The 21,323-nt window shown below is 33.3% G+C and overlaps 2 protein-coding genes across 19 annotated transcripts in view; one reads left to right on the top strand and one right to left on the bottom strand.

Annotated features, from left to right (window-relative positions):
- The window catches only part of LOC107994819 (protein numb), a 62,235-nt gene that overhangs the window by 26,920 nt on the left and 13,992 nt on the right, over positions 1-21,323 (bottom strand). For 7 of the 17 annotated variants that reach the window (XM_017051894.3, XM_017051897.3, XM_017051895.3 and 4 more), the window contains exons 1-2: positions 1,428-4,663; positions 399-701 (exon numbers count right to left, since the gene is read on the bottom strand). In XM_017051894.3, coding sequence (XP_016907383.2) covers positions 399-473 — 75 coding nt within the window. In that variant the 5' untranslated portion in view covers positions 474-701; positions 1,428-4,663. Of the gene's footprint in view, positions 1-398; positions 739-1,427; positions 4,664-10,032; positions 10,074-21,323 lie in introns of those variants that run through there. The other 10 variants (XM_017051898.3, XM_062085333.1, XM_062085341.1 and 7 more) reach the window with 3 other exon arrangements.
- LOC107994817 (serine-rich adhesin for platelets) lies at positions 13,693-20,002 on the top strand. 2 transcript variants are annotated; one of them, XM_062085274.1, is made up of 5 exons: positions 13,693-13,852; positions 14,492-14,710; positions 15,083-15,358; positions 16,151-18,779; positions 18,843-20,002. In XM_062085274.1, the coding sequence occupies exons 1-5, from the start codon at positions 13,805-13,807 to the stop codon at positions 19,859-19,861; spliced, it is 4,191 nt and encodes a 1,396-aa protein (XP_061941258.1). In that variant the 5' UTR covers positions 13,693-13,804; the 3' UTR covers positions 19,862-20,002. The 2 variants fall into 2 exon arrangements, with proteins under 2 accessions (XP_061941258.1, XP_061941250.1); XM_062085266.1 differs by having other exon boundaries at positions 16,151-20,002.

Genomic DNA, 21,323 nt, shown 5'->3' with positions numbered 1-21,323 from the left:
AACCTCAAATCATTCAATCGATCACAAGTAGATTTTTAACTAATTTAAGATAGTTAATTTAAAAAATTTCGAACTCATTCCCTTCACGAAGGGACATTATATAAATACACAACATTATATAAAACCATCCCCCATTCCAAATAAAATTTGTGTAATCCCCATTACGAAAGTTTCTAAAATTTTTGTCAAGGTGACTGATGTCAACCTTCGACAATTAACCAATAAATAAAAAACCGAAAACAGAGTAAGCTTCAAAGGCTTCACTCGTGGCACATATAATAACACGAAACAACGCATGTATGCTCTATTTAACGATATTTCATCAAGAGGCGTGCGTCACACGTGGGCATCTGCCTCTCAGATAGTTATCGTTGACGTAAAACAAGATCGGGACATACCGAGAGGCGAAGACCATTTCCAGCATGGTTGGTAGCTCTCTCGAGCGGTTGGTGGGCGGACGGGTGGTTTCCCATTTCTCTTCTGGCGTCGATGTTTTCACGACGCGCAGTAGCGACCGCGTCAAGTATCCAAACACAACGGCTTCGTCGTTCGTTGTTTTCCTCGTTGCACCATACACGATATCATCGAACGTCCGTGTACTTTGCTATTCCTCTTCGTTCAAATGTTCCTTCCTTCGATCCCTCGTTTTAATCCTCAGAATATAACTTTCCAGTTCATAACACTTGTCTGCCTTAATGTCACTATTTTATTAGATATACAAAAATTAATTTTCGGCCACTAAATAAGTTTAGATAAGTTTAAATAAGTGTTAGAATTAAATCATTTTTTTTTCAATTATTTTTTATTACATAAGATTAATATAATCTTATAGATTAAGATTATAAAATCTAATTTAACATTAATATTAGATAACGAACATGATAATATTAGATAAGAAGCATATAAAAAATAATATAATTTTTTTAATTAAAAAAAATATTGTCGAGACCAAGAAAATGATTTACTCGACTTTAGAAAAAAATACTATATTTTAAATATCTGCAAAATATAATTTCAAAAGTTTCGAAATAGTTTTAATTTTTTCCATGTAGAATATTCCAGAATATTGAGAAAAGATAAAAATAAAGAAAGCACTGCTTCAAAGAAATTTTATCAAATTTAGTCAAAATTTATTCTAACACTTGTTACTTCGGAAAAATTATTTAATTATTAAATAAATGAACAATGATTATAAAGACAAATTGTTAAGTTTTTTTAAATAACACAATCAATAACTAAAAAAAGATATTTTATTTTATTTCAATTTTATTGACTCGAAACCGCCATATTTTTCCCGAGAAGAGATTTGTCAGTTATCTGAGAAATGACAGAAACTAATGACAATCATTTTCAAGATTGAAATATAACTGAACTGCTTATAAATAAACGTGAAATTTATTTTAAAAAGGCCAAAAATTAATTTATACCTTTAATATTTGTTTCGTTAGATTTTCACAAAACCACTGTCACAATCTGTTTACCGATCTCCTAATTATATTCGTGCACGTATCTTTTTTGGCTTCTACTCAATTAAACTACCACGAATTCGCGCGATTGGATAAGATATTATAATGTCCAAGCTAAGATTCAGGTCTAAGAAGGCGGATAACTGTGGGGGCTTCCCGATCGACCAAGGTATTGTCACCGAACAACCAAGTTCCATCGCGAGTCTCCACTGCTCGACTTGCATTCGCTTCCATGCACACTATTTATCACTGGCACCAGGTGTGCGATTATATTGACTGGTCTTCACGACACTCTACGCTCTTTTTTCTATTCTTTGTCGTATTCCATCATTTTTATCGATTCATCAATCTCAACAAGCGAACCCGTTTACCTTCTCTTATTTGACACACTGTTTGATCACAAATTTAATTAACCTCAATCGGAGAATCTTTATATATGTAGACAAACCTGTCCACCGATGTATGACACACGATCAGACGAGAGAACAGTTTGGATACACATGGCGGCGGTACGAGTGCCGGCCGGTAAAAATGTACACATATCAGGACCGATCGAGGAACAGTTCGAGAGACCAGTGTCGCCTCTTCTTCCTCTTCTTCTTCCCTTCTTACGGCGAGCTAGCAGTTCAAACTGGTCGTGCGACTTGGCCCCGAAGATTGACGTCATGAACTCTACCTAGAGTGGGATCCCTCGGCTACTCTCTCTCCATTTCATACTATCCGTCTCTGTTGTCTGGCCTACCTTACGTCCAGTGGAGGGAGCAACTGTATCCTGTTGCTCGTTCGCTATTCGCGCGATATACTCGTTGCTTTTGCTTTCCAATAATCATCCGGTACACGACGAATATCTCTCTCGTTATTTTTAATCGATGACGAAATTTTCCTCGATTATTTACTCGTGAATTTCGATCGTGTCGCGTGTTAATTCTTTAGAAAAAGTGGTTGAGAGGACAAAAATCTTGAATCTTGAATCGCCTCAGGAGCATTCCACTGAATCAACACTTCTCTACCTTTGTAATAAAAACGAGCTGTTTCGTTTGTTTCCGTGTATATACTCGTTTTAATTAAAGCCGGTCGAGTTTCTTATGAAAGAGATGTTCTTAAGTAGTTTTTGAAGGATGTGCAAATTTCATTTGATCATCAAATAGTTAATGATCGCATACAATCAGATTTGACGAATTAAGCGACCGTTCTGTGAACGAAAAAACTTTCAATCGCGTCGCCAGGAAGCCGTTACTCGAATGCAATTTCATTTCTTCCCAATCGAATATGCACGAGTTTGATCGATCGACGTTGATTAATTTGACGAGTGTTCGGAATCAAGGAAACGGATGCTCCCGTGACGTATTTTTATTTTCGATTGCAAATCGATTTGTCATTGAAAAATCATGGTTTGAAAAGAATAAAAGGAGAGAATCGTTCGTGAATTATTTAACTCGATTATCCTCGACCTCCTTTCACGCATTGATTAAGGTTTCGATAAATATTCTGCCATTATTTACTCGCAAAGATGAGTTATCATTTATACATTTATAGTTACGTTTCATTTATATAATTTGAAGCACGAGAAGAAAGATTTGTCCGTTACGCGAATGTTTAACGCGATTATTGCGCAGCTCGTTATACGCCAATTAATGATGCGGCTGACAATGAGGTGAAGAGGTACGATACAAATTCCCACGTTTTTCCGTTAGAACTGCCGCCGTCACGCTTAGCTACTTCCGGTGACCCCACCGGAACTGCAATATACGTTTGATCTGTCGCATCGGTGAATCGAGCATCATCTCAATCACGACACTTTCGTTTACTTTCACATTAATTTCATCATATTTATCAAAAAATATTTCTTGAATATCGATGATTCAACTTCGAAATTTGTCATTTGAAATATCCTTTATCATGACGAATAAAAACTTTGCAATAATTCGATAACGAACACGAAAATATTAGAATATATAAAACAAAAGAACTTGTCGAAAATTTTTAAATAAAATGACTGTTTTCCGTTTAAAGAACTTCCATGCCACCTGGTGGAAGTATCACGATTTACGTATAGCTTTCGACAGTTAGAACACCATTTATCAGTTAAGGGGAAAAAAAGAGAACACGATGGTGTATTATCAATGTTTAGACGTCACTTTGTTTATTATCATGGAAAATAGACACGGAAACGAATTTTATTTCACTTTCACTGAATAACACAAAGTAACGGAAAAGTTCGACGAGACGAAGGTACACACGTACTTATGATCCGCCGCACTAGAGAACCCCCCCCTGAAACACTCGGGACGCGAATGCCGTAGTTCAAACGGGCCCATGTCTCTCTACCCGGGTCCTACGGTGCGCCAGTAGTGTCGTTATATTAATCGATGCCCTGTGCTTTCTTAAATATTTAGATTTTTCGATTTTACCACGATCGTATATATTTATATATTCAAAAGGTTATATTCAAAGAATAACTCGTTGTAACGAATCAAAATTTTGAACTCAAAAAATAAAATATACACGATTTTTACCCTCTTACAATTTCTTTTTACATGTGACTTCTAAATTTTATTAAACTGATCATCAATAATCGATAATTCCCTCGTCAAAAGCATGTTTATTTAATAATCAACAAATCTCCGTCCATCCACAGGAACAAACTTTTCTCCAGTGGCTCCACACGAGATCGTCGTCCCTGTTTTCCATCCATTTAGGCACGAAGCACGAGTCAACCCCCCCTCCCTTCATCATGAAACCGTAAATGCTCCACTCGGGCCCGGTATACCTTTTCCCTACTCCACCATCGCGATCCAGGGCCATGCCGAGAGCCCTGAGCGCCTGTGTGCATCTTTCCATCCGGCAACCTCAAGTTTGCACCGCGAGAAACCGGTTTGTCGTGCAATTATGCGACTTGAACTGGAGATACCGGCTACCATCGGGCGAAGCTTCGATGAATTAATGCCGTGCGAGACGTATGGAGTTTTGATTTATCGGATCTGACTATGTCGAGCGCGGTGAAGACGAAGATTACGACGATCGAGAAGATTGGAATCGTAGGGGTCAGCTCGAATCTAGATCCGGGTCTGGTGCTCGAAGTTTACGGTGGTGAGTAGAGCAGCTGCCACGGCAAATGGTCGTACATCTGCTGAGACGCGAGAGTGAGAGAAGCTCACCGCGAAACCCAGCCAAGGTTTCTTTCATTTTCAGATCTTTCAACCGAGATTTCGCGTAGAACCTTTCTCTCGAGACATCGATGGGGGGCAGAATGAATTAATAAGACGAAATTGCCCGATTAAGCGCAATTGTCGATCTGTTTGATATTGTTTTAGATTTGACAGAAACGATTTATGTTAACAATTCCATTATCGATGTAAATCACATATATCTTTTTTTATTTTTTAATCACGAATTAATTCGTAAAAAACATTCTTTTGAAATAAAAGAGTAAATTTTGTACTACCAATGATTGCTTTTTTAAAATCAATTTTATATTTCTTCTGTCAAAGAAAATGTGATATTAAGATTCCATTTACCTGATCCTGTCTGACAGTTCACGTAACAAAAGTTCATTGGTTCTCCAAACTTTTATAAGTTAAAATTATAAATAGAAATAGAAATTTAATTATTATAAATTCAAATTTTCCATAAATAATATTAAAATTGCGTTACGGAAATTTAACATATATCATATATCAATGGTTGAATATCTACTTCTGTTTTAATTACGAGCTGATGAAAATGGGAAATAGGGGAGTCAAAATATCTGAATGGCCATATTTTTTCAAGCAGCTGCCTTGATTTAGTTTTAAAGTAAAGTAACCTCCACGATCACAGAGGAAGAAAAGTTGGCAGCTGTCCTCGGTTTCGTTCCTCTTTGCTATTTTCTCATATCTAAACACAGGAAGCTAGGGACTTACTTTACTTACCTATATCGTGCGATATAAATCGATAAAGTATAAGATAAATTTGCACAAAAATGATTAAAAACCGTCCAAATGCTTGGAAAATGCAAAATTACACACACATAGTCGAATATTTATAAATTTTTCATTTATCTGAATAGCAAATGGCGAATAGGAAGTGATGGCTTTCCGGTTCATTACGGTTGTAAATTACGCGTGATATTTGCAATCTTCCCGCGATGAGCTTTGGTAATAAAATAACTATTAAAGTTGATGCAATTTTAAAAAAAAATTCCTTCATTTTTTTTTTTTTTTTTTTAAAGACATTCTACTATTTATTTTTGCGAAACTTCATTTAAAAATCGAAATTAATATTCGTAGAGGGATCTTGAGAGATCTTTCCTTTTGTATCTACGGATTAAATATTCAAAATTACATGTCGAAAAAATTCGAAAGGAAAAATTTCCAAGAGGAGACGAACAGGCAAATTTGTAATATCAATTTAAATTTCAGAAGAATATTCAAAAGTAAGAGAGACTAATTTAAAAAAATTCCCTTTAATTCTCCATTTACATTCAGGGTCCATCAAGAATTCCAAGAACGGAATATTTATATACGAATTTAAATTTCAGAAAAGTTCGAATAGGGGTAACCCCTGGTCACCTCGCTTCCTCCCTGTTTACGATTAAACCAACCGAATTATAAATAATCCGGAGAAGAATTTAGCCCGGACGACGGAAACAAAAGAGGAGGGATCAAATCGAATTCGCCCCGTTTATTTGCACGGGGTGCAGTGTGAAAACGCCCCGTCGACGAAAATAACGTTCGAACAGCCTTGATCCAGCTACGAATGGCTGCTGGCTAGCGCGACTATTTTCGTCGACCTTTTCACGTGCGTACACGCTCGTTCCACGATTACAGGGCTATGTGTCGTCGAGGGCGATATGCACAGGTGCATGCGCCGAGAAAGGAACAGCGCAAAGGAAGGGGGGACGGAGTTCGGAAGGAAGATGTGGAAGGAAGAAAGGAGGAAAAGAGCACTTGGTGGATGGTGGAAGGTGAATTCGAGGAAGGGTGACTTTCAGCTACCGCCGCAACGTTTTTCCTTTTTCTAGTCGCTTTGCGCTAGTGGCACGCTCGAGTGGATTAGAGATAGAGGGGGATAGGGGAAGGAGGAGGAGGAAGCGTGGATGAGCAGGAAAGAGATGCGACGAGTATATAAGTGTATGAGTGTAATCAGCCACCTGATGGTATGTAATAAGAAGAAATGCATTCTCGGTATGCGAGTGTGGAATGATAAGAATGTTAAAACATTTTATCAACCGTAGTGGTTTTTTTGCCATAGGTAATAGGAGGAAGAAATGGAAGAAAATGTTGGTTTCCTTTTTTTTTTCTTTCTTTTTTTTCGTGAAGGATCTTCTTTTCAAAAGAAGAAATAACAAGACTTTTTTTTTTCCTTTTAAATCAACTCTTAAAACGATATTTTATTTGGAGAATAATGGACGAGGCGAGACGAAAATGTAATTTTAATTGTAATTTTACAGAATGGGAGAGAGTTTCAATTGGAAAGTTTTTATACTACTAGTCGGAATAGTAAAGATAGAGAGAAGAATGAGTGAAAAAATAATGAGATATGACTAAATTCTACGGTGGTTGGATAGTAGTTTAAGAGGTAATTTCTGGAAAGAACTAATTTTGCCAAGAAGAACTTTTGATGTATAATGTAATTTACGCCCGTTGAAAGTGAAAAGAAACATTTTCATAATAAAATATAACGAGGAAAGTAATATTGAAAGAAAGTGGATGAATAGAAATTTTATTATTCATGAAAACTAAATTTCACTGACAACTGTAAATGGACAAATTTTATATGGTAAATTTATAGCTTAGATAGACAAAAAAGCGTATGTTGAAAATTTATTTGTGATAAAAATAACGAACGAATTAATACTTTAAGAAATACGACGTTTTAAAGAATTTATTAAGATTATTATTTTCATGTTGATTTTAAATTTAAATGAAATGAATTTCATCCCAAAACATTGATCGATTTTATGAAATATTTATATTTAACTTTAATTTATTCATGCGAATTGTATCAATAATTCAATTCAAGAAAGAAAATTCTGATAAAAGAATAATAATAGAATAAAGACTGTTGAAAAGAAAAATAATAAAATATCAATGTTCAATATGATTAATATCACCGAGAGAAGAACCACGATAAAATACAATTTAAATTAAACATCTTTTCTGCGTATATATGTTAAAAAAATATCAATATCATTCTGAAATATTGAAATGAAGAAACAGCTAAGGATTACAGCAATTCGAGAATAGAATAAGAACAATAATTTATGATATTTCCATGAAATTTAAAGACAAATCGTAATAAAAATTAAGTTTAGAATATTAACGTTTCGAAAAAAAATTACGTTTACTATTTCGTTTGAGAAAAATAATATTTCATATATCGATTTAATATTTTCAATTTGCATTCTATATTTTGCGCAACAAATGCGATTAATTTATATCTCGATTAAAATATATCTACGACATCTGAGATAAAATTAAACATCAATATATAATTAATTATTCCAATCATTATATTATAATAATTCATAACCAATATTATATACGATCATAAAGACCACATAACATGCATAAAATAAAAGGAAAAGGAAAATCAATTTCCTATTATTGTAATTTTCCATTATCCCCAGATTAACAAATTATCCGAAACACTCGAAAGTACGATCCAACAACGAACACGACATTACGCGTGCAATGATCCACGACGTTGATTTTCATTTTCCGATTGAACGAGTCACGGTGAATCAACTTGCACGGAGGAGATCTCTCGCATGCGTCATTTAACTCTCTGCTCTTTACGGCTCTCTTTGCGGCTCAACGATGCCTTTAAACGCGACAACGGGAGAAAACATCGAGGGGTGGAAACACTTACCGAGAACGATAAACGGCACCATTTCCAACTCTCCGCGATTTCGGATTTACATTCTTGCCAACATCAAGAATATCGAACGTGGAGGAATATTCTGTCAACTTTATATTTTAATTCGATATTTAAGTTTTTAGAGAATTTTAAACAATGATTAATTTATAAGTTATTCAAAGCTAAAAGAATATTATGCAACAAACGAATAAATAAATAACATTCGTGATTTTTTGATAGAGAGATTCTTTTAAAATCTAGTGTAGTAGGGTGTTCTAATGCGCGCGAAAATTTAAAATGTGAAAAGGAGACGGATAAGTGCAGGAGTGTAGGATAAAAATTGCGAAGTCAATGAAATAATTCCACGTACAGATTTCAATAGCGTGAAAATTGTTGGATTTGATTCTACAATTCACAGCTATAAGATATATGGTCAAATTAAAAAAAAAATTAAAAAAAGCGTTCCATTATCGAGATATGAAAAAGATATGACAAATTAACCGATGATTTGAATAATGAATATAATATTAGAAACATGATGGTAATAAAAAAGTAACGTTTTACATGGGACTTGTCTCTGTTCTTTTCGCACGTATATTTACCAATATGCCATATGGTTGTAGATAAACCACATGCCGGTGTATTCCCATGAATATGGAGCCGACAGGTACAAAGGCTAACATGTGCTACGATGCGGACCGAGCTTTAACATCTATACAATTTTATTGTAAATATACTGTATTATTTCGCACGACATCACAATGAACATTCTTATACAGATTTATTCACAATTTTGTACGTATACAAATAACGCTTCTTGGTTAAAGTTTCTTGACTCTTTTGAACACTTAAACTTATGTTATTTGTTAGATATGTTTCATATAAATCATGTCATAATAAAAACTATTAAAAATAAAAAAATTTTAGATAATTCGATATAGACACTAAAATTTAAGGTTACGTACTTCAATGTCTAACAGGCTTTAATTTGATAATTAAACATATCGTATTCCCATCCCACTTACAAAGATCTTATTTTTGATCCGTTTTTTTAATCCATCATCATCCATGTAAAGAATATATGCTACAGATAGGAAACACGTGGCATCGATATTCCAATGCCCAGGAAACGAATAAGTGAACAGATGTTAAAACCCTAGTTCCCCGAAGTGAACATTTCCTCTAAAAAACAAAAACGATTTTAAGAACGTGACACATGCTTAGATCTTATGCTTATAAGGGATGAAGGTATAATTCACGTAATACGATTCTGTTCGTTGCGCGAGTAAGTCTTCCACGGTGTTCAGGACATAGGCGGCAAAATTAAGAGCGAGGGTTTAAGATTTTAAATCTTGCAAGTATGTTGTTCGTTGTCCGAAGTTTATCGATGTTGCCCGATATCATCCGATTTTACCCGATTTCGCGCGATGTTGCCCGAATGTTGCCCGCGATTATTCGCCGTTTAACCCGTTACGGTTAACTATTGAACAAGGCGAGATCTCGAAATGTCACTTTAATTTTTTGACAAAAATTTTTGCATACTAGAATTCGAGGAATTAAAACAAGTGACATCTGATTTTGCAGATAAACGATATTCTTAATTGTCTTTAAGAGATTTTTTATTTTTAAATTTAAAATAAGTTTAAATTATTTGTGAATATTTGAATAAGCGAATAATAATATAAAAAGCGAATAATAATAAAAAAAAATACATTCAAACACTTACCGATAAGTATTTGTTTCCAATGTGAACTGAAGGGGGTTTATCTGAAATATAAAAAAAAAAACTTGTTACGAATTTGTTATTTCACATTAATTTTATTATTCTTCTGCAATTATAAAAACAAACATTGCATATTTTTTATTTAAAAAATATACATATTCCAAAATTTTTGTTATTTTTTTTTTATTTTTTGGAATTATTTATTCGACTAAAAATAATATTTTTATAAATATGTACGATAATTGATGTACATTTTAAATTAACAAAATATTTGTATTGTCGATTTTTCAATAATGTAATCTTTTAATACAGTATAATAAATATACTTGGTTTAATAAGGAATAAATGAAACATAATAAATGAAATAAAAAAAAAAAAAATACTCAAAATATTTTAAAAAAGATTATCTTTATAGTTATTTTAACATTTTAACTTTTAAAATGGCAAATATTATTTCAACTGATAACACTTTTAAAATGGTTCGTTAAACGTTTCATAATAAAAGATGATAAATATATATATTCTTGCATAGTCTTTTTTATATGCAAATTTAAAAAATTAAATATTCTTAACGATTAATCTTTCCCTAGAAACAGAAATTAAAATTATTGATAATTTGATATCAAATATTTGAAAATTATAATATCAATTCTTCTCCTCTTAGTTGAAGTATATTTTAAGGGTTTTCTTTGTTTTTAAAGATACATAGAAACATTCGAAATTCCATGTGTTCTTTTATCTTTTAGGATTAAATAATTTATAAATAATAAATTAATAAATAATAGAAAGATAATTTCGTTCTTGATAATATTACTTTTTTCATAATATTCGATAAATAGGTAATATGAACCGATTAAATTGAATAATCCTTGAATTCAATGCCTTTCTACATTCAAAATCGTATCTCTATTACCTCGAATACGTATTATCGATAAAAATATAAAAAAAAAAAAAATTTTAAATTAAAAAAAAGTTGCACTTCAAAACTTTATTTTTTAAAAACAAGACATTCTAATTAACGATAAATCAAATCATATTAAAGTAATTAATAATAATTGAATCAATGAAATTTTACATTTACAGTCAGCTGGATCGATTTCTCAGATTGCAGGTATCCGCATCGGAACCGAAGAAATGGGAACAGAACGATCGATGCACTAACATTTTCATCGAATTTGTACAAGACATTGTGTCACGATATATCGCCATGAGAAAACTGTACACCAATATCTGTTTGAATCAATACAAACGTTAATCACCAGATTTATTCTTCCCAAATATTGATTCATTTGCTCAACAAACAAGCTCGTTATTTAAAAATTTATTTTGCTATCACTTTCACGTTTTAAAACTTGGATTTCACACTTTTCAAACTAAAATACATAAATTTTTGGAAATAAATATATATTCAAAATAATTAAATTTCTGGCTTTCTAAAATGTAGAAACAGTCAACTCTTTCTTTTTAAACACAATCAATTTATTTACTTACAATGAAAATTTATAATAAAGATACATAATGAAAAAAAAAAATAGATAGATTTCAAACTGTTAATAATCAAATTTCTCACTTTTTTCCCAAACATAATACGTGATTACACAATCAATTTATCCACTCGTAACAAAAGTTTGAAAATAAAAAAAAATTTGTCTACTTTCAAACTCTTTCTAAAAAATTTCCAAACACCTAATAGTCAAATTTCTCACTTCCTTTTCGAAACATAATACGCCATTACGCGACGAAGGCAAGGCGAGGAGGGGAAAATTGGGGGAAAGTCGGTGGAGAAGAATCGTCGATTCATTACAAAGAAATCCCCAAGCTACTTGGCTACGTCTACGCGCCCCATAAAAATGCGTACGTTATGCTTTATATCGAGTGAAACGGTTCCCACGACACCCCGTGCGCCGGTTCTCTATGGGAACGTTTTATCGGGGTGAAATTGTACGTGTCTGCACGTACACGTCACACGTTCGCTCGCACTTACACGAGCCACGTACGTACGTTGCGCCTCGTGCGCGTGTAGTGGTCGATTGTAACGGCGAAACGTCGTTGAATTCGGCCGTCGTGTTGATGCTGCTTTGAATAAAAAAAAAAAAAAGCCGCATTTGGACATCTAACGAAAGGTTAATTGAAGAGGTCGTGTTTTGGCTTCGCGTTCAATTCGATCGAATAATTGCCAATACACTTGCATCCATCGGACAGATTACGAAAAATTTGAATTTTATTTACACGTATGAAAAGGCATATGTAAAAAAATAAATTGTATTAATCTTATCTTTAATATAATTTTTTCAATTAATTAATAACGAAATTGAGTAGTAATTTCTTTTTTTTTTTTTTATTTATCAGTTATAGTTGTATATATTTTGTATAATATTTTCTCGATATTTTCTGGTTACATTAATGACTTACATTATCCACATTAAAACTCGATAATAACCAAACGTAGCAGTTTATTTTGTGGAAATGTGTATTGAAAATTGAAAATACACACGCTTTTAACATCGATGGTAACTTGTCCTGCATTAGAAACAATTAGTAAATGTATAAAATTTATACGGTTTTACCATAATCAAGATTATTAATTACCTCTTATCTAATTTCTGTGCCGTTAACTCTATTCGTTTCCGCGTTAATAACGTTACATTATTGTTTGTCATTGGTGGCCGTAATTATTTCACTACGATTACGTACGAGGACGTTACAATGTATTATAACCATGATCAAACTAGCGTAACACGGTTCTCTATCAATAGAGAAGGTAATATATAAATTCTCGACGATGGGGTCGAAAAATAGGCGATATAACAGAATGTTTGAGCAATAAAGAGCATCCCAGATAAGGAGAATCGGTTTAATAGAGATTTTATTGTATTCACAGATATATAACAGTGAATATCCTCTATCATCTACGTAATAGCTTTATGAAACACGTAATTACCGGTTCAATTATGCAGAAGGATTATGTTAATAATATTGGATAATAAATGAAAAAAACTAACGAAGGTGAATTAATTTTAGATATACGTTACATTGAAGTAACAGATAATATTTAAAAAAGAAAAAAAAGGAAATGATAAAATAAGATTAACAACGAATAAAAAAACAAAAAAATCCTTGGGTAAATAAATCATTACGTTAAAAATATCTGCAAACTAAGTTATCTGGTTGTTATTAATATTTCTAGTTGACAGATAACTACGTAAATGTAAAATAAGGGAAAAAGATAATTACAAATAATTTTTTACACTCAATGAAAATATTTTACGTTTACGAAGGAAAATGATAAATAAAGATTTGTAAAATCTTTGCGAGAAATGACGAAGAAAATATGAAATAAAAATTTATTAATTGTTTCGTTTAGTATCTATATGAACAATAAATATAGAGTTACATATTGTATATATATATATATATATATATACAATGCATAATACAATATAAAAAAATATAATCTTATCTTATCCATACGTGATACTAATACGCGTTATCGATAATTACATGGATAAAAAATTGTATTCCTTTTTAAAAAATATATATACATATATATATATTTATATATATATTGTACAAAATACTCCATTAATTCGGTTTCATACCACGTAATTAACGTAAAAGATAGATAATATTCTAATTAAGGTGTCAACTTAAAGTGTTATATTAATTAGCTACGATTATATATTGACACAAGTGTCGTAAGATACTTTGCGTATATTTCACGGTTTATATAAATTGGGGTTCCGCGTGAAACTGTATCGAATTAAAGCGCGCAAGGATGGCGAAATTCGCTCTTCTATTTTGTCTTCTTATTTTCTCTGCCTATGTAAGTGATATCGACGGCGTTCATCAATTAATCTGCTTGATAATAATCCAAGTTGAAATGAGGGTAATCGCGAAGGGTTGGGCCGTGAGATATGGAAGAAAGCTTATTGCAATAACAGTGTTGATATATTTGTGAGATATACGTTTTGAACGATTTTGGATTCGTCAAAAGCAAAACACGAAGAGATTCGATACATAAAAATCTCGAGGTTTATTTTCATTTATATCGAGCAATTCGTTAGACGTTACGCGAGAATAGAAATCATCTCATCCTCGTTTCGTTTCTCATCTAACTGTGACGATTTAAAACTTACCAATTAATTGCCTAAACTTTTGTATGCCATAGAATTTTATTTCTATCTATCCAATCATGATTTCACGATTATATATATATAACGCTCGTATAAGATTATTATTGTGGCTCTGTTGTTGCATTTAACGAATTATTAATCGATTCTCTTGCATAATAGTAATATGTCCGATGAGAATAAGGACGGATATAATTGTACGTAAATAAACTTCTATCGATTCGTTATAAATCGTTCGTAAAAGAGGATCGATATGATATTTATGATATTATCATATTTATATCTTTATTATAATTGATATTTCTAGTATTTCTTTTTTCGTTTTATACCAGGGCAACTCCCAGTTTCTTCCTTCGTTCCTCAATCCGACGAAGAAAGTGCAACAATATGAAAAACATGTTATCAAAGAGATCAACAATATCATTAATAAGGCGAACACGATCTTTCTTCGGCCTAAAGAGCAAGCTAAGCAGCTTGTACAAGAGATGAAAAAAAAGAGCGAGAAAATAAACATGGAAGCAAGAAATTTTGTCAGTAACATATTAAAAACTGTGAGTATGCGATGTATTAATACGATCAATCGTTTATTAAATATTTTGTAAAATAATATGAAATATTTTTACAATAAAGTCATTTTAGTTTAAAGTTTGTTCAACTGTAAATAAAAATCACAATTCTTGTTTAAATAATTTTTTATGCAGCGAATGATTCGTGAATAATTTGTATTTATTTATAAATTATTCGAATACGTAATATATATATGAATTCCATAGTGAAAGAATAAATTAAAATTTCTATTAAATTAAAAGAAAAGAAGAATTGTGCTCTAAATCAATTTGCAAAAAATTCATATAATATATAAATTAATATAATAAACGATATGTTTTTTTGAAATGATTTCTTATTTATTATTTATATAATAGGTGAGTTTTGAATTAAATAATCTAAAGAAACATCTAATAAAAGACACTAGTGAGTGCGATGCACGAGAAAAAGAATTGGATCATTTATTTGATAAATTCATAAATTTAACTAATAATTGTACTTCAAGAAAGTTGAATGAAGCGATACAGCTCACGGCTGAAATAAACATAAAATCTGAAAACTTATTGAACGATCTCAATAATATTAGTAAGAACGCAGCAAAGTGTACAACAATAAACGAAAATCCTCTTGAAATCATGAATTGCTTAAATGACGTAAGTACATCAAATCATATAATAATATTTATAAAATATATAATAAAGAATAGTTTAAGAAAAATTCTGCATAAGTAAGTTCCTATGAAAAGCAAAACAGATATTATGTATAATATGTACATAATGTATCCTATCGCATCGAATTGCTTCGAAGAATGAAGTTATAGATAAAAATAATAAAAAAATTCTTATAAACATGTTCCATTTAATCTTGTTTTCGAATTACAGTGAACATTATATGTTAGAATAATTTTTGATCGAATTATTATTCTTAATTGAAAAATAAAAATAGTTTAACTAATTCCATTTATAATCCAATATTAAATATCTATATACAAAATATCCATTAACAACTGATAAATAAAACATTTTTAAATTTTGAAAATCTATTAAATAAATGAACATAAGTAGAAAGAATGAGTAAAATAAAAAATACGTTTAATAAAATAAGATTAAATAGAACATATATTTGTATAAATTTTTTTTGTTGTTTTCATTAATCTACACAAACGATTTCTCAATATTATATGAAATATAAGAAAATATATAAAGTACATAAAATACACAAATACATTGAATATCATCAATAATATATTGACATTATAGAAATCATAAATTAACGATCAATGAAAATAAAATAGATTATTATTAATGAAATAAATATAATATAAATTATACAATTATAATATAAATTTAAAAAGCAATAAATATTTAAAATAATAGTAATATAAGGTCAAATATGAAAATAAATATTAATATAAATATTATTTCTATTTTCTACGATAATTATAGGCACTGAATAGGGCGATACAATATTCACTTGTGGATATTTTAGAAACTACGAAAGAAAATGATTATATCATTACTCTTATTATAAAACTAAAAATATCATTAAAAAATTGCAACATAGATGAAATGAAAGAAACATCGAAACAAATTTCTCAATTAAGAAACCAAATTAAAGAATGTTACAAAAATCTATATACAAGTACCCCGAAACATTCTTCCACAAGTGCATGGCAACCAACGACGACAGAACCTGTGACTTATACATCGACCACAAGCCAATCTAGCACAGAACAATCAAGCAGCACAGAGGGACCAAATAGTTCTACTGGAGCCACTTCGAGTACAGAGCAATCAATTTCGAGTAGCACGGAAGGATCGTCTGGCTCTAGTACAGAACAATCCAGTTCAAGTAGCACAGAACGACCACCTAGCTCTAGTACACAGTCCACTTCAGATAGCACCGAAGGATCATCTAGCTCTAGTACAGGACAGCCATCCTCAAGCAGCACAGGAGCATCATCTAGCTCTAATACAGAACAACCAAGTTCACGTAGCACAAACCGACCAGACAGTTCGAGTACAGCACAATCAAGCAGCACAGGAGGATCATCTAGCTCTAGTACAGAACAACCAAGTTCAGGTAGCACAGAAAGACCATCTAGCTCTAGTACATCATCCACTTCAGGAGGAGGATCACATAGCTCTAGTACAGAACAATCAAGTTCAGGTAGCACAGAAAGACCATCTGGGTCTAGTACACCGTCCACTTCAGGAGGAGGATCACATAGCTCTAGCACAGAAAGACCATCTGGCTCTAGTACACCGTCCACTTCAGGAGGAGGATCACATAGCTCTAGTACAGAACAACCAAGTTCAGGTAGCACAGAAATACCATCTGGATCTAGTACACCGTCCACTTCAGGAGGAGGATCACATAGCTCTAGTACAGAAAGACCATCTGGCTCTAGTACACCGTCCACTTCAGGAGCAGGATCACATAGCTCTAGTACAGAAAGACCATCTGGCTCTAGTACACCGTCCACTTCAGGAGGAGGATCACATAGCTCTAGTACAGAACAACCAAGTTCAGGTAGCACAGAAATACCATCTGGATCTAGTACACCGTCCACTTCAGGAGGAGGATCACATAGCTCTAGCACAGAAAGACCATCTGGCTCTAGTACACCGTCCACTTCAGGAGGAGGATCACATAGCTCTAGTACAGAACAACCAAGTTCAGGTAGCACAGAAATACCATCTGGATCTAGTACACCGTCCACTTCAGGAGGAGGATCACATAGCTCTAGTACACCGTCCACTTCAGGAGGAGGATCACATAGCTCTAGTACAGAACAACCAAGTTCAGGTAGCACAGAAATACCATCTGGATCTAGTACACCGTCCACTTCAGGAGGAGGATCACATAGCTCTAGTACACCGTCCACTTCAGGAGGAGGATCACATAGCTCTAGTACAGAACAACCAAGTTCAGGTAGCACAGAAATACCATCTGGATCTAGTACACCGTCCACTTCAGGAGGAGGATCACATAGCTCTAGCACAGAAAGACCATCTGGCTCTAGTACACCGTCCACTTCAGGAGGAGGATCACATAGCTCTAGTACAGAACAACCAAGTTCAGGTAGCACAGAAATACCATCTGGATCTAGTACACCATCCACTTCAGGAGGAGGATCACATAGCTCTAGTACAGAACAACCAAGTTCAGGTAGCACAGAAAGACCATCTGGATCTAGTACACCGTCCACTTCAGGAGGAGGATCACATAGCTCTAGTACACCGTCCACTTCAGGAGGAGGATCACATAGCTCTAGTACAGAACAACCAAGTTCAGGTAGCACAGAAATACCATCTGGATCTAGTACACCGTCCACTTCAGGAGGAGGATCACATAGCTCTAGCACAGAAAGACCATCTGGCTCTAGTACACCGTCCACTTCAGGAGGAGGATCACATAGCTCTAGTACAGAACAACCAAGTTCAGGTAGCACAGAAATACCATCTGGATCTAGTACACCGTCCACTTCAGGAGGAGGATCACATAGCTCTAGTACACCGTCCACTTCAGGAGGAGGATCACATAGCTCTAGTACAGAACAACCAAGTTCAGGTAGCACAGAAATACCATCTGGATCTAGTACACCGTCCACTTCAGGAGGAGGATCACATAGCTCTAGTACACCGTCCACTTCAGGAGGAGGATCACATAGCTCTAGTACAGAACAACCAAGTTCAGGTAGCACAGAAATACCATCTGGATCTAGTACACCGTCCACTTCAGGAGGAGGATCACATAGCTCTAGCACAGAAAGACCATCTGGCTCTAGTACACCGTCCACTTCAGGAGGAGGATCACATAGCTCTAGTACAGAACAACCAAGTTCAGGTAGCACAGAAAGACCATCTGGATCTAGTACACCGTCCACTTCAGGAGGAGGATCACATAGCTCTAGTACAGAAAGACCATCTGGCTCTAGTACACCGTCCACTTCAGGAGGAGGATCACATAGCTCTAGTACAGAAAGACCATCTGGCTCTAGTACACCGTCCACTTCAGGAGGAGGATCACATAGCTCTAGTACAGAACAACCAAGTTCAGGTAGCACAGAAATACCATCTGGATCTAGTACACCGTCCACTTCAGGAGGAGGATCACATAGCTCTAGCACAGAAAGACCATCTGAGTCTAGTACACCGTCTACTTCAGGAGGAGGATCATCCAGCTTTAGTACAGAACAACCAAGTTCAGGTAGCACAGAAATACCATCTGGATCTAGTACACCGTCCACTTCAGGAGGAGGATCACATAGCTCTAGTACAGAACAACCAAGTTCAGGTAGCACAGAAAGACCATCTGGGTCTAGTACACCGTCCACTTCAGGAGGAGGATCACATAGCTCTAGCACAGAAAGACCATCTGGCTCTAGTACACCGTCCACTTCAGGAGGAGGATCACATAGCTCTAGCACAGAAAGACCATCTGGCTCTAGTACACCATCCACTTCAGGAGGAGGATCACATAGCTCTAGTACAGAACAACCAAGTTCAGGTAGTACAGAAAGACCATCTGGCTCTAGTACACCGTCCACTTCAGGAGGAGGATCACATAGCTCTAGTACAGAACAACCAAGTTCAGGTAGCACAGAAAGACCATCTGGGTCTAGTACACCGTCCACTTCAGGAGGAGGATCGCATAGCTCTAGCACAGAACAACCAAGTTCAGGTAGCACAGAAAGATCATCTGGCTCTAGTACACCGTCCAGTTCAGGAGGAGGATCACATAGCTCTAGTACAGAACAACCCAATTCAGGTAACACAGAACGACCAGGCAGTTCGAGTACTGCGCAATCAAGTAGCACAGGAGGATGGTCTAGTACAGATCAATCCAATTCAGGTAGTACAGAACGACCAGGCAGTTCGAGTACTGCGCAATCAAGCAGCACAGGATCATCTAGCTCTAATACAGGACAGCCAACTTCAGTCAGTACAGATTCAGGCACAACAGTAATATATACAGACAAATTCACGAATAGTACAATAGAAGTATCTACGGATGTCACAGCAAGCTCCTCGAATAGTACAATGAAAGTATCTACTGATATCACAGAGGGATCTCCTTCAAGTGCACCTTCTACCACACCAATCTCAAATACCACTTTGCCTCCTTGTATATGTTTTAGTTATGGTTATTAATTTATTCAGTTATAACATATGAAAAATATTTTTTTTTTTGTTTGAAAATACATATAGTTATATTTATTTGTATATTGGATGAATTTATCAATTACTTGAACTATATGTCATTGTTCATAATAAATTTGTATTGTTGAAGTATTTTTGAAGTATAATGTTTTCAATACTATCTACTGGAAATATTATTATTCTGGATTTTACTAGATAAATTTTGATTTTTATTTTGAAAATTGATATTATTGCGTGTAAAGAAATAAATAATATCTAATATGGTCATTAATAATCATTTTAAAAATGATATTAATTTTATTTCTCACTTTTGCAAAATAACTAACAATATTATTCTTGGGAAATGATGCGTATATTCATATATATTAGAAAAAAAGTTATTTAAATAAATTTCTAAATCTTCAAATTTTGAAACATCTCAATATTATCACCAATTATATAATAAATTATATAATAAATACCTGAAAGTCAGAATATTAAAGATAAAACTTTGAATCAAATGTTTTCCAATTTATTAATTTAATTTCAATTATTCATGTCATGAATAGTTTCCACCTTCTCAAGGATCTCATGTGAAAAGTAATTTAATTCTGAAATATGATACTAATTTATTCGTTAACGAAGTCTGAGTCGTTTTGTCTGCTTATATTCATCTGATCGTTGTGTTAGACTCTTTTCCTCGAGGATAAGTCACGATCCTCAAGAGGAAAGTGCTTCATACCAAAAAAAAAAAAGAAAGAAATAAGTGGCACGCGAGACGACATGCCACGTCCTTCAGGGTTTTTCTCGGCATCATTGCGTTTCCTCTAACAAGAGATGCGAAACTATCACCATATAGTGTTCTTCATTAATCGCAAAAAAGAAAGACGAGTGAGAGATAAGGAGAGATATTCGATAAAAATAATTTCGTTCGAATTTATTATCATAATTTTTTTGTCATTCTTTACGGTATTTCATATAAGTGAAATATACATATGTATCTATTAAATTACGTCGCAAATATTTCCCCAATTTTTTATTTCAAGATAAATTATTACATTATTCTTGAAATAGCTTTGAGAGAAGAAAATGAAAAATTTATTTTTGGATAATGGAAATACAAACATGTGAAAAATCTCTTCAGAATGATTAATTTAAATTTATTGATTATTTATTTAAATAAATCAAACATCTATAGCATCTTTTATTGTATCATTTAATAAAATGATTAAGTAATCATATTACATATATGTATTAAATTTAATGAAAAAATATAAATAATTGGAAAATTTAATCAAAGTTTCATTGTATATTTACAAACACGTTAACACGCGGTTTCTAATAAAAGAAGTTAATGTAATAAGTAGATTGACAAGACGATTGGATAATTTCGATGCAAACGGTGTTTCTTCCTTAAGCTTGATGAAAGATAACGAAATTCAATCAAATTTACTTGAAAATTCGTATGATATTT

The sequence above is a fragment of the Apis cerana genome, linkage group LG1 (genome assembly GCF_029169275.1).
Source record: "Apis cerana isolate GH-2021 linkage group LG1, AcerK_1.0, whole genome shotgun sequence".
NCBI classification, from domain to species: Eukaryota; Metazoa; Arthropoda; class Insecta; order Hymenoptera; family Apidae; genus Apis; species Apis cerana.
The sequence above is the reverse complement of the archived record's forward strand: the minus strand, read 5'-3'. Positions and strand labels throughout refer to the sequence as shown.

Bases quoted from the DNA above. Each gene is read 5' to 3' on its own strand.
- LOC107994817 (XM_062085266.1), top strand. From the start codon at position 13,805: ATGGCGAAATTCGCTCTTCTATTTTGTCTTCTTATTTTCTCTGCCTAT. The intron at 14,711-15,082 runs GTGAGTATGCGA...TTTATATAATAG, and splicing joins TCAGTAACATATTAAAAACT to GTGAGTTTTGAATTAAATAA. The intron at 15,359-16,150 runs GTAAGTACATCA...CGATAATTATAG, and splicing joins TCATGAATTGCTTAAATGAC to GCACTGAATAGGGCGATACA.